The sequence below is a fragment of the Armigeres subalbatus genome, chromosome 1, assembly GCF_024139115.2.
Source record: "Armigeres subalbatus isolate Guangzhou_Male chromosome 1, GZ_Asu_2, whole genome shotgun sequence".
Classification (NCBI taxonomy): domain Eukaryota; kingdom Metazoa; phylum Arthropoda; class Insecta; order Diptera; family Culicidae; genus Armigeres; species Armigeres subalbatus.
Genome location: NC_085139.1, coordinates 233,212,000 through 233,226,894, shown reverse-complemented (window position 1 = coordinate 233,226,894; position 14,895 = coordinate 233,212,000). Strand labels below are relative to the sequence as shown.

The window sequence follows — 14,895 nt, the reverse complement described above, 5'->3', positions numbered from 1 at the left end:
ATATTCGCAATACAGAGGCTTGAACCGATATCACTTTCATTTTTCAGAATGAAATGCATGTTGGCCTGTGTAAGTGTGGGAGTATGAAATTGTGTCGGTGTATTTGTGTATGTATGTGTGCGTGTATCTGTAACTACCTGATTCATAAAAAATATTTCTTGAAATCCCTTAACAATATATTTTTTATTTAGATTAAACTGTTCTTAAAAACAAGTAACAAAAACAATTGTATTAGTGTTAATATATTCATTCTACTGTTAGGTTTTGCATCATAATGTCGAAAAAAAAGATTGACGTCAAGAATAGTTTTTTCTTGTATGATGAAGTTGAAGGGCTTTACAAATGTACAATTGATAAGTGCAATAGTCGTCTGAAAGGTGCCTCAAACAGTTTGAAACGGCACATTGCAATTTATCATCCGGATGTGTCTAAAACGGTTGGTATTGATAAATACAAACCTTCCACGGCACAGGACAGAGATGATTCTCCTAAGGCAAAGAAAATGAAAACAATTTCGCTCGAAGTGGATGAAGCGGAGTTTCTATCTGGATTGGTTGAACTTGCCGCAATTCAAGGAGTAGCGTTTGACGTTTTCGACAGCTCCGGCTTTAAAAAGACAGCAGGGATCCTAAAAGCTTTAGGAATGCCCAACCATGCTGATGCTATTGTTCTGATGATTCAGAACGTGGCGGAGCATGTCCGAGAGATAATTTCCGAAGAAATGAAGGGAACGTTGTTCTGTCTTAAGTTTGATGGAGCTTGTCGGCATAACAGGAAAATACTAGGTATTACAGCACAATTTATCCAGCGTGGAAAACTTATGTCGAGGATTTTGTCGATTGAAGACATGACTGAGCGACAGACAGGGGAAAACTTGAAACAGCGAATTAACGATGTTCTGGATCGTTTTAAGCTGGATATTAAAAACGTTTATGCCGCAACTACCGACAATGGCAAAAATATGGTCAAATGCACAGAAATCCTTCGAAACCAGCAAGAGTTGTCACTGTTGAATTCTCTGGGAAGTATTTCTGAAGACAAATTACTAGATGCAGACCTTATTAATGGAGAAGTGGACTACGAAATTGATGAAGAATATGGAAGAAAACTGATGGAAGATGATAACGATATTGATAATCTCATTACCAAGGTGGATGATATTATTTCAAGTAGCGAAGGTTGCATTGAGTCGATTAAGTGTGGAGCACACACTTTTAACCTTATTGTAAAGGATGCTCTAGCAACAGTAAACGACGAGTGGCTGAAAGAGATCAGAAAAATGGTGAAAACGTCAAAACGCGTGGAATATCGTGCATTGTTCACAATTGCCAGAATACCGCTTCCAAAGCTTGACGTAGAAACAAGATGGTCTTCTACATGGGATATGGTGGAGAGCATTGAGAAATACGAGCTAATAGTCAAAGAGATCGGTAGTAAGTGCTCTGCTCTTAGGCTTTCAGACGATACATGGGCACGAATGAAAGATTTCAAAAATGGTTTTGAGTGTGTGTATTCTGCTGTTAAAGCACTGCAGAGCGAAAATATTATCATGGGCGATCTATTAAAGATAATAAAACAATGCCAGTTCAGCATAAAAAAGCTTCCCTGCGAAAATCCTTTCGTACGAGGTCTCAATGATGCAATCGACAACCGTATAAAGAAGCTTGTCGATAACAACGCTTTTAGAGCGGCTATGCTGTTCGATCCAAGATGGTGCTTTCTGGATTCACCATTCTTTTCCAAGGAAGATAAGATAGAAGCCATTGTAAGTACTTAAATAACTCCTAAGTATAGTTAAATTATTCACCACAAACAAACAGGCTTAACATTATTGAATTTTGCATTGATAATGAATTTAACAGTTATTTTAAATTTCATTGTTTACTAATTCCACAACCAGATGCGATCTTTTTTGCCTTTCTCGTTTGTGTTTCATATTAGATGAGTCCCTTCTATTTACAATACCCCAACGCTATTTCAACATGATTGCTAGATGGTTGCCGAGTAACTATTTTATTAACTATTTTCTGTTAGACATGCTAGCTGTTTCGTCTGTTTGTCTTTAATTTGATTTGATTTTATTTTTTATTTGTATTACACATAAATTAAACTTACAGGAACATGTTCTCAAAGTAGCCAACCTTCTTAAAGTAGTGAAGAAAATGTCAACAGAGCCTCAACAGCAGACCACATCAGATAACGACACATTCGACGATTTTGAGGCTATGTTAGAGCAGGAGTGTAGCACAGCATCAACCTCCGACAACGCATCACAAACTGATCTCAAAGTGAAGTTAATTCATTTGGCCAACCAAAAAACCAGACTACCAGCTTCAACTGATATTCTGAAATATTGGGAAGTCAGACGTTTCGAGGAACCTGAGTTATACGAGCTCGCTATGGTGGCTCTGTCTGCACCGGTCACTCAGGTAACAGTGGAGCGTTGTTTTTCTACTGTGAAACTATTGCTGGAGCAGCATCGATTGAACATGTCGTCATCGAGACTAGACGATTTGATGATAATTCGATGCAATCGAGATCTCCTCACTGACGCCATCAACAGGTATAGACAGAAGAAGTGACTCGCGTGCGAGTTTTTTATTTTGCAATTTCTCAACATTCATTTCCATTGATAATTGATTTTGTGTATTCAACATTGAATTGAAATTAACATGTTTACTTAAAATAAAGAAAAAAAATGAAATATGACATACCCGATTTATAAAAGACATTGGTTTAGAGCTCTAACTTTTGTATTCATCGATCCGAAATCAGTTAACTTCGCTCCAATTATGTATAGACAAACAAATGACATAGATGGGCGTACATAGTTTAAGTTTTGGTATCAAATACTTTTATGGAGATTAACATTCTTGCAATTTTAAATTGGATAATGCTACGTTTAAACAAACCAAGTGAATTGATCATTTCAGGTCAATTAAAATGATTTGCCAAAAAATTTCAACTTTTCTTTCGTACATATGAGTTGAACCAATTTGTTTGACCATTCAATTCAAAATCAAGCTAAGTAACTTGCCTGCTTTATTTGCCGATTCTGAACAAAGCAAAGTGAATTCATCAACTCTGCTCAATACAGTTCACTTATCAAAAACCAATTGTGTCTAACTTTAGGTATTTTATGAAACGTTTCGCAGCGGCCCGATTATTTACGTTTAATTTTTTTTGTTTTGGTATGATTTTGCATGAACATTCTGTTAGGTCCGAACATAAAATAATGATCGTAACGTTAAACTTTTCATTTATGTTTGTTTTAGGATTTTATGGTCAGAATGCAATGATTTAAACGATCTAGCGACTTGTATTGAAATTCGTTTGCAAAATTTGGTTTTAAAACCCTAGTAAGCGAAAGGTAGAATTGAAAATACGACCCATTGGAATGCTCAACTAAAAACAGCCAAACAAACCGGCTCCCGTTAAATGTCAAAAAAGATAAACACGAGCAAAACGGTTGACTAGATCTGTCCCATAAAATGCTATATAGAATTTGATTTCGCTGGTCTATGCTATGAGTAGTGTTTATAATTGTGCGTTTCTATTCTTTTTCTCCGAAACATGCACTCCCAAATAAAGTTGTGCAGTGATTTGTTAGCTGCAGTCAAACTTCTTAACATCCTTTGTTATTCCAAATATTCCGTACGATTTGTAGTCAATGCATACGACAAACTGTGACAAACCCCTATAATAAAATTTTACAAAAAATATAAAAATATGTTGTCAATTTGAATTTTTTTTAAGATCCACTGTGTACCACCAAATCAGCGTGTAACGTTCCCGACTAATTTTGCTCTTTTCCTTTGCTCCTTTTTCTGCCAGGCAGATCTGCATCTGAACGCAAGTTTATACATCAGTTTTGTACTTATGTACAAGTTCGCTTTCACAGGTACTGCGTACAATGCTGTACATGAGAACTTCGATTTTTTGCGTTCGGTGTTCAACACAAGTTCAAGAAAAAGTACTTGAGTTGAACATCACACATGTTCGTGGGAAGACTGTACAAATGTTATTTAATCAATCTTCATAGAATCCTCGTGACAATTAAGGAGGAGGTTTAATAATTTCTGCTAACAAAAAAAGCAAACTAGATAGCCATAAAACTAATTTTCAAATAAACGTCCCAAAATCGTTATGTAAATCTGCGCCTAATCCGCGAAAACCGTAAAATCTGCGAAATCTACGTAGTTGTAACAACCCTGGATATGGTGCAGCGAATAAACAGATGCTTGTTGCTATAGAAATCACCTAGCCCAAAAGCGAATAGAAGAGTTCGTCGAAGCGACGAGGCTGGCTATGTAATGCCTTGACGCTAGATATCGCAGTAGGTCTGTAAATGTCACGCGTAGACTGTACAAGAACTGCACGATTTTACAAACGCTTTCAGTATGCCACAGAAAGTTTGCTTCGTCACTTCTCTAATCTCCAACTCGTCACGTATCTTCTATTCTCGTCCACTATGGCACCGGTCTAAGCGTTCCAGTTCAAGCTCAGTTTTTGAATCATCTCCTACTAAGTCATCCGCGCGATTTACGTTCCATCAAGTCGATAGTGAGGGTCGATATTTAGCAAGCAATAGGCAAGGAGAATGAATGATGTCACAGTCACAAGAAAAAATCATAAGGGTTGTGTACAAGACACGACCGCCCGACGTAAACTACGTAAAACAGTTTGGTGAAATGAAGAATCTAGTGCCAGTGCAAGAATACATATTTGCAGCAGCTCTCTACAATACGCGCTCGTTATTCTGCTACGAACGGCAACGTAATTCTGCTACGACGTCGTATTTTGAACAAATTCGTCTCGCCTCAATCGTCCTATGTTTAAAATGGTGTCCATGAGAAGAATCGATTAATTCCCAGTAATGTATATTTCGAATCACTAACGACCACACGACCCACGCCATAGGCTGGAATAACAAAACCAAATAAGAATCTTGAAAGAAATAAACTTGACTGCCACTGAAGTCATCCATGCGAATACATATTTGTAGCATCTCCCTCCGACGCGCGCTCGTGATTCTGATACGGACGCCAGACAACTTTATGGCGTCTCCAAGCGGTTAATTTACACTTTGAAGAAAGTTCGCCTCGCCTCAATCTTCCTTTGTATAGAATGGAAGCCCTGAGAAGAACCAATTTTTCCAATATCCCATATGTATGTGGAATAAAATTTGCTCAGCAACTCCGCCGATGCTTAGAGATGTCGTAAAATCTCGATTAATCGATTAGTAACTAATCGATTACTCTCGATTCTTGACGATTATCGAATCGATTCATCGTTGAGTTGTAATCGAATCAAAATTAATCGATTATCATAACGATGAATCGATTAATTGAAGTAATCGAAATCTAATAGTTGTCGTAAAATCCCGATTAATCGATTACTATCGATTCTTGTCGATTATTGAATCGATTAATCGTTGGGAAGTAATCCCCTCCCCTCGGATATGTGATCTTGCCGCGATGGGTGGGCTTACGCCATTAGCACTGATATGGCAACCAAAGACATATACTGTCGTGGTGGTATCACATGTTGACTATTTTTGTTCAATGCCGCGTCACAATTTGGCATTGACGCACTGATTTTACGGATGTGCATGTGATCCAACGGACAGCATCGTGTCTTGGAGCCTAGAATAGTGATGCAGTGAGGTGGGCTTCTTTCCTCAGTAATAATGAAGTGAAATCTCCTCCTTTTTTGCAATACTTTTCTGGTGTGCTCCCTGAAGATGATGAGTCGTAGCTACGCTTAAATCTAGCTAGATAGGTATATATACAGAAATTGTTATCAACTTTATCGACATTAATAGGAAATTGACAATAATAGGATTCACTGAGTAGAAGTTTTTTCAAAACTAGGAGCGTGGCGCTTCTCTTATTTTGTTATGTCTCAAATTAAAGAGCCATAATATAAAATACCACACTTGACAACTATGGTATACAAACAATCTAATAATGGCTTCATTCTCGATAAATTTTATTAATAGATAGGGAATAGGCGTGATGAAGCTTTATTTTGCCACCGAAAAGTGAATCCTATAGCTGACCACGACTTAGATAATGATAGTTATTTTACTTGTAAGGATTTAAGACGATTAGATACGGTAGGGCAAATTTCATTATCTTCGCTCAGCTTTTAAGCGATGCTTTTGAAAACTTTTAGAGTAGGTTTTTCATTTATGCGGAAACAGCCCTGGGAGATTAGTGTTAGACAAATAAATGAAGGAACGACGCAACATAAACTACATTGAGTATCGACTTAAACTGAATTACGTAGAGAACAAAAAAACTAAGAAAGACAATGTGATAGGAGAATTAAACAAGTTAAAACAAAATGACATCTTACGAAATATAAGACAAAATTAGAAGAAAACTTATTAAAACTATTAAAACTTGTAATACCAGACATCACTGCAATTGGTAGAAGACATAACGATAGTCACACCGCATCAATATGTGTGAGAAAATGTATGTATGTTTTTGTGAGTGTGTGTATATATCATCATCTGAAGAGTGTGTTTAATCTGTGAATCACACTATGAAGAACTTAATGTTTAATACGCTCATCAGGCTAGTTATCATTAATTAATTGTGTTTTCAAATATTTGGATCTGCTTCAGGCACAATATAGCATAAAATTTGATTTAGGAAATGAGTGGAAAATTATGCTGAAGTGTTTTGGGTGATGACTGAGAAGTGCAAAATATAAATAATGTAAAAATTGATGAAGCGATGTTAGATAGTGTTGGCAGTCATGGGTCTACATTAAGTGAATAAACTCATCATTAAACACACGACTGCAATATATGTTCAATAGAATAGTAAACAGGGACTTATATACTTATTAAGGAGTGATGTGAATTTGGAAAGGTTGTACTGAATTTTGAACAAGGATGGTTCCGAAGATTTCTCGCTTAACTTTTCAAAGGGACCTAAGTGGCATTTTTTTTTCATGAATTAGTTTGAGTACTGCAATCAATAGCTTTCATGTTGTTCTGTTGATTGCGCTATTCAGGTTGGTTCATGGGGGAAGTGTTGCTTGGGACCTTTTGAAAAGTTAAGCGAGATTTAGTTATTTGATTTTGACCGTTTGGTGATTTTTCGGTGACCCGTTTCTGGGGATGGTTTTCCTGCCTAAGAGAGTTATGATAGTGGAGGAGTTATGAAAGTGATACGGTGATAGTGACCGCAATATTTTTGGTGATCACGATGACTGTGCCAAGATTTACGTAATGATAGTAGGTGAATAGGATGAATGATTTCATTGCTTATACTGAGTGAAGTGACTGAAGTGATTAGTAGTGTCAGAAAAACTTATATTTTTATAAAGGTAAAAGAGAAGAAAAGAGTGAAAGTTAGTGATGTTAGTGATGGTAGTTTGACAATACTAAGTGCTTATAATGATGGGGGTGGGCTGTTAAACAAATTCTTGTTTTCATCAACACGGCCCACAACAGTGACCACATGAGCAACATCGCTTAGGAACGTCTGTGTGGTGATGAAAAACGGGAGGCTCATAGAAGCCAATATGGGCGGGGTACAGTGTAGATTAATAGCAAGAGACAGCTGCCATTGTAACCACCACAAAAAAAAAGATTAATCGTTGGGAAGTAATTGATTTAAAAATTAATCGATTATCACAACAAATAATCGATTAATCGAGGTAATCGATTAATTTGCGACATCTCTACCGATGCTGGGACCACTCTCCACGATATTTCAAATGAAATGCCACGCGCGCGGGGGAAAGCAGTTTTCTTATAATGAATAAAGATGGCCCATTAGTCCCACCTCTTTGTTGTCCGGTATGACTGCAAATATTGTGTACCCGTCACACACTTACTAAAGGGGCGTGACTACAGGTTTAACTTTATTGATTACAAGAAAGCAGCTCTCCCGCGCGCGCGAGTCATTTCTTTCGAGATGTCGCGAAACCGATGCCAAACAATTATGCTTTGTTCTATGAAGAAAGTTCGTCTAATATCAACATTCTCAATCACTAAAATCATATAACTCCGAATTACGCTAGAAAATTTCACCGAAGAATTTTCCAGTTCCTAACGGTTGCTTACTTACTTACTTGTGGGTCCTGTACACCTCCGGTGGCGCAAAGGGCCGACTTGAAAGATCTCCATCCTGAGCGTTGCCCGGCTATCGCTTTAACCTGTTGCCAGGTTAGATTTCGGTCGACTTCTTTTATTTCTTTATTGAGGCTTCGCCGCCATGAGCCTCTGGGTCTGCCTCTGCTGCGATGTCCCGCTGGGTTCCAGTCTAATGCTTGTTTACAGATTTCGTTTCCGCCCCTACGTAGAGTGTGGCCGACCCAGCCCCACTTCCGATCCCGAATTTCTGTTGCTATCGGCCTCTGGTGACAACGACGATGGAGCTCGTTGTTTAAGATCCAGTTGTGAGGCCACCAGGCCCGAATTATATACCGCAGGCATCTGTTAATGAACACCTGCAGCCGTTGAGTGTTCTCCACTGATACACACCATGTTTCGCTAGCGTATAACAGCACAGATTTCACGTTAGACTTGAAAATTCGTATTTTGGTGCGTTCACTTATCTGCCTGTTTTTCCAGATATTTCTTAAACTCGCAAAGGCAGCCCTTGCTTTCTTTATCCGTGCGCCTACCAAGATATTGGAAGCTTTCAACATTCTCCACTGGTTGCCCGGCTACTGTGAAACTGGAAGGAGTCACCGTGTGTACATCCAACGATTTGGTTTTGTTGACGTTGATGACTAAACCTGCCGAAGAGGAGCGCTCGGCAAGGTCGTTGAGCCTACTCTGCATATCAGAGCGCCGTTGCGCGAGGAGTGCAACATCATCCGCCAATTCGAAGTCATTTAGGTGCTCCATGGTTATAGGCTGCCATAACAGCCCGCGGTTTGGTTCACGGTCAGTCGCATCTACCAGAATCTCATCGATCACGATGAGGAACAGTAACGGTGATAGAATACATCCTTGCCTCACACTAGCTACACGCTAAAAATGAACTACTCAAAATTGAGTCGAATCCGACTCATTTTCATTAAAAACGGGACAACTCAAAATTTGAGTAAAAGATACTACTTCAATAAAATAATGATTGCACTTAAACTAGGAGTCTGTTTGTCGTAAAATGCACTTAGATAGATAGATAAACTTGACTCGCATCTGTCGTATTAAAAATTGATGGAAGGCCAAGCTTAACTTTCGCGAAATCATCATTTTATTGAAGTAGTATCTTTTACTCAAATTTTGAGTTGTCCCGTTTTTAATGAAAATGAGTCGGATTCGACTCAATTTTGAGTAGTTCCTTCTTAGCGTGTACGACCCGGATAGGGTCGGACAGGGCCCCATTGTGCAGCACTCTACACGAAAAGGCCTCGTACTGTGCTTCGATGAGGCCGATGATTTTCTCAGGAACCCCCATACAGTCAGGTCACCCTTTTTGGGCACCTTCACTAAGATACCTTGCATGCAGTCGACCGGGAAAGTTGCGGTGTCCCAGATATTACGAAATAAACGATGCAGTAGTTGAGCGGATGTCATGAGGTCAGCTTTGAGCATCTCGGCTGATATGCGGTCGACCCCTGGGGCTTTATTCGATTTCATGCTTTGGATTACTGTTTGAATCTCTAGCAGTGATGGAGCTTCGGTATTGACGTGTGTTATACGTCGGATCCTAGGCAGATCATGCCGAGGTGGTGATGGCCTGGCTGGCACTTGAAAAAGTTGTTCGAAGTGCTCGAACCAGCGTTTCAGCTGGCCAGTTGGGTCGGTCAATAACTGATCATTCGCACCTTTCACAGGCATCGTTGCATTCATCTTCGCCCCGCTTAAGCGTCGTGAGATATTGTAGAGGAGGCGAATGTCCCCGGTTGCGGCGGCTCTCTCTCCTTCGTCGGCCAGAGAGTCTGCCCACGCTCGCTTGTCCCGTCGACATGAGCGTTTTACTTCCTTCTCAAGAGCCGCGTATCGTTGACGGGATAATACTTTGGCTCCTCTGGTTTTCGATCGCTCTATTGCGGCTTTGGCTTCTCTTCGCTCCTCTATCTTCCTCCAGGTCTCATCGGTGATCCATTGTTTTCTCTGGGTGCGTAGTTCGCCCAGATTGTTCTCGCTGGTGGTGATGAAGGCATTCTTGATGGCGGTCCATTGGTCTTCCACGCTGCCACCTTCCGGAATATCTGCAGCACGCGTCTCCAGTTCTTCAACGAAGGACCGTTTCACCGTGGCATCTTCCAGTCGGCGTGTGTTGAATCGTCGTCCAACTATTTCCTCCTGCCGAGGAATCCGCGCAATGCGCAGGCGTATTTCGCCGATGAGGAGGTGATGACGCGATCAGACGCGATATCAGCACTACGTTTATTCCGTACATCAAGAAGGCTCCGTTTCCATTTTCGGTTGATGCAGATGTGGTCGATTTGATTTTCTGTAAAGCCGTCACGGGATACCCACGTGACCTTGTGAACCGGTCGATGAGGGAAGAGCGATCCCCCGATCACCATGTCGTTATTACCACAAAATTCTGCGAACAGCTCTCCGTTTTCGCTCATTTCTCCGAGACCATGGCGTCCCATAATGTGGTCATGGTTTGAGTTGTTGGATCCGATCTTCGCATTGAAGTCGCCCAAACAGATCTTGATATCACCCTTCGGAATTCTATCTACGACGGCATTGAGTTGACTGTAGAAGTTCTCTTTGTCTTGCAGATCGGCAGCATCGGACAGACAGAATTAACGTTAATTTTTATCCTAAGACCTCTTACATTTGAACGTACAAAATTAAATACACCGCGACACTGAGTACATATAAGTACTAACTACTCGCACTCTCGCGTTCTGAACGAGTAGAAGTCCAAAAAGTCCTCAGATTGAATACGACTATCACGGTCTTCGTGGCCGGAAGTGTGTCAAATCCTCGAAGTGATTCAACGACCTTTTCGAACAATCAACTGTCATCAACCTTTCCTTCGTGTCACCTGAAGCTATATCTCTTTCACACCTGTGCCGTATAGATAATTCCCCTCATTAGCATCGCGCTTTGGACTTTTCGAGCTAGATCGGTTTTGGTGGTGGCTTGGGAACGATGGCTTGACTGTTATACATTTTAAGGCGACATTCCATTCTTGTATGCCAATTATGCGGATTTAAGTAGGGGTGCATTTTATTCGGAATGGTGACATTTATTATCGCAATATATTTTAGGTGAACTATGGGAATTAAGTGTAGTTAACATTGAACGAGTATAATAATTCTGATAAACAAATTAATCACAAAGAATAAATTAACATTGAAGCATCCAAAATATGATAATAATTTAATATATTTATAATATATAGCTGGCCCGAGGGGGTACCTCGGACAAAAATGCGTAATGGCGGATGTATTACAATTCCAATCAAAATTTATTGATAAAGCGTATTGTTTTTAATTTCAAAACATTGTCTTGTACTAAATTAATGATTTCGTGTGTGTTACTTCTACGTGAAGTTAAACGATTTACAATGATATGGAAATGCTAATATCATCTTCCAAACTTGGACGTACATGTTCATGATAGCATTAGAGGCGAAAGTATAGAATTGATAGTTCCGTTAGGATACGGCAGGCATGAAGAATGTTTTTATAGAAGTCGATTTGAAAGCGAGCGGAGGGCAATATTTGTGATGGCACATATCACGACCTTCCTTCTGCCAAGCTCCCGTATGAAGGGGAGGGAAGAATATCAGTGTGGAAGCTGATATATCTCCACTGGCAAAAGGAAGGTGGTTTGACTTGCTCATATGCCATCGCGTGCGGAAGGATTTGCTATCGACGAGTACTGTCTCCAAATTTCTAATATGACATCAGCATTTAGTCGAATAGGATTTTTATTGCACAGTTCTGTTTTCTCATTGCGTCCGTCTCGTCGCAACCAACTTGGCTGCCTCGGAGAGAACAAAGCAGAGAAAGGCACTGCTGCTGTCAAGAGGCCCGGAAGCCTCCTTTCAAGAGGCTCGGAAGCCTCCTTTGAAGAGGCCCGGAAGCCTCCTTCCAAAACGCCCGGAAGCCCCCTTTCCAAAGGCCCTGAAGCCTCCTCCCAAAAAGCACGAAAGCCTCCTTTCAAGAGGCCCGAAGGCCTTCTTACAAAACGCCTGTAAGCCTACTTTCAAGAGGCTCGGAAACATGCTTTCAAGAGGCTCGGAAGCCTTCTTTCAAAGGGCAAAAAGCTTTCAAGATGCTCGAAAAGCTTTTTTCAAGAGGCTCGGAATCCCTATTTCATGCGGCTCAATTCATTTGAAAGTCCCCTTTCAAGAGACTCGAAAGACTTCTTTCAAGAGGCACCGAAGCCTCCCTTCAAATGGAATTCATCTACAAGAGGCTTTGAAGCGATCTATCAAGATGCTCAGGGGCCTCCTTTTAAGTGGCTCGAAAGCCGCCATTTAAGAGGATCGGAGACTTCTTACAATATGCTCGGAAGCCTCCATTCAAGAGGCTCGGAGGCTCCAATAGCCATGAAAGTCCTGTAGAAAGCTTAATCTATAAACTTACGGAGTAATGGTTCAGCCAACTTTTTGGAGAGCCATAAATCCCGTTAGGTTTTAGGTCCACTTTTCATATATGTTATGATTTTTTTTTTCATTTACAGCGAAAAATAGGGGGTAACCTCAATTAATGAAAATGTTTGAAGGGGTACCTCTCAAGTTAAAGGTTGAGAACCGCTGCGCTGAAGAAGTCATGCGGAGAGCTGGGTGTAACAGCCGGGGTACGATTTTCAACAGTTCCAGTCAATTTATTTGTTTCGCGGATGACATGGACATTGTCTGCCGAACATTTGCAAAGGTGGCAGAATTGTACACTCGCCTGAAACGTGAAGCACCAAAAGTTGGACTGGTGATGAATGCATCGAAGACAAAGTACATGCTTGTGGGCAGAACCGAGCGCGACAGGGCCCGTCTGAGAAGTAGTGTTACGATAGACGGGGATAGCTTCGAGGTGGTCGATGAATTTGTCTACCTTGAACCTTGGTTTGCTTAGAACCATCTTAGGCGGTGTGCAAGAAGACGATGTGCGGCTACGAAGAATGAACCACGAGCTCGCCCAGCTCTACGGCGAACCCAGTATCCAGAAGGTAGCTAAAACCGGAAGGGTACAATGGGCAGGACATGATGCAAGAATGTCGGACAGCAACCCTGCGAAGATGGTGTTTGTTTCCGATCCGGCAGGTATGAGACGGCGTGGAGCGCAGCGAGCGAGGTGGGCAGACCTGGCATGGGGCGCATTCGAGGATGGAGAGATGCGGCCTCGTACCGTGTGTTGTGGCGTCAAATTGTTAATTCAGTGTTATCTGTTTAGATGTAGACTAAATAAATGAATGAATCTTACTCACAAAGTGCGTGCGGAATTTTTGAATGTGATATGATATAAGATAATATCCAGATAATATGATCTCCAGACCATTTATCTTGTTTTGTTCTTTCTAAGCTAGATGACGAGGCACTTTTTTTCGATTTTCCACTCTTTGCCAAATGTTGTTTTATATTGCTTTATCATAAATACTTAGCAATAACTTTCTCGTATGTTTTCTTTTGCAGCACACTTTTGTATTTTCTAGTTACTCCGTACCGTGACAGATACGAAAACGTCTAATCAAAGATCGAACCGGTTTGGGGGTAACGAAGCCGAGGGCAGCCAAGAGCAGCAGAGCGCGTCTGAGCGGCTTCGTCCCGAAGTGCGGGTAGAGGAGGGTACATCGAAGAGCACCGGGAGCAAAGACGGCGACGCCACTAGCAGCAGTAGCAGCATTAAACGTCCCAGCAGTATGGCGTCCAGTTGTTGTGGGACGAAGAAGCAGAAGCTTAACGGCAACTACTCAAACACCAACGGACATTGCACCGATGGAAATAATGGACGCGGAGGCTCCAGTGGGAAGGGGCCCATGGTGAACGGTCACACCAACGGATACTTGACCAATGGCCATGGGAACGCCGGCTGTGACGGCGGTCAATCTATGATTGACTCTATGCCGGAAATGTGCTTTTACTGCTTCGAGGTGCTGTATCGCGAGTTAAATCAACTGGAGGAACCTCGTACACCGTCCTTCACCAATGAACCTTTGTGAGTGTGAACTGCTGGTTACAGGGACTTGGTAGCGACATTCATTAGGGTCTCATTTATTTTACAGCCCACTATTTGTCACTTGGAAAATTGGGAAGGATAAGCGCCTGCGCGGATGCATCGGAACGTTCAGCGCAATGCGTCTACACTCAGGTTAGTGCACAGAGTATTGAATCAAAATGATAGCAAAACCGTTTCCTTCCGTTGTAGGTCTTCGAGAATACGCAATAACAAGTGCTTTAAAGGATTCGCGCTTCTCGCCAATCACGCGAGACGAAATCCAAAGACTGACTGTGTCGGTGTCGATCCTGCAGGGTTTCGAGGAGGCCCGCGGTTATCTGGACTGGACGCTCGGCGTGCATGGCATCCGGATAGAGTTCTACAACGAACGCGGCTCGAAACGAACTGCCACCTACCTGCCACAGGTTGCCACCGAGCAAGGTATTTTTAACTGTGTTACTTTACTATTTGGTGTCCTAACCGCTAAACAATATGGGAAAATTTTGACCGATTTCTTTTAAGAACACTAGTGCTAAAAATGTCTCTAATTGATGAGATTTTATATTTCCTTAGGATGGGACCAAACGCAAACGATCGACTCGCTGCTGCGTAAAGGTGGTTATCGGGCTGCCATTACGCCGGAGATGCGTCGATCGATCAAGTTGACGCGCTACACGTCTCAGGAGTGCCACATGACCTACGGCGAGTACCGTGACCTGCTGGAAAGACAATCGCAATACAACCAGTCTGGCAGAGTACAATGCTAACAACACGTGTTTTATCTGCCTCCACCTC

At 41.4% G+C, this 14,895-nt stretch overlaps 1 protein-coding gene across 1 annotated transcript in view; it reads left to right on the top strand.

Annotated features, from left to right (window-relative positions):
- LOC134205872 (uncharacterized protein CG5902) overlaps window positions 1–14,867 on the top strand; it is a 31,666-nt gene extending 16,799 nt beyond the window's left edge. The window contains exons 2-5 of the mRNA XM_062681532.1: window positions 13,578–14,100; window positions 14,168–14,253; window positions 14,311–14,541; window positions 14,674–14,867. Coding sequence (XP_062537516.1) covers window positions 13,805–14,100; window positions 14,168–14,253; window positions 14,311–14,541; window positions 14,674–14,867 — 807 coding nt within the window. The 5' untranslated portion in view covers window positions 13,578–13,804. The remainder of the gene's footprint in view (window positions 1–13,577; window positions 14,101–14,167; window positions 14,254–14,310; window positions 14,542–14,673) is intronic.
- Window positions 14,868–14,895: the final 28 nt, after the last annotated feature.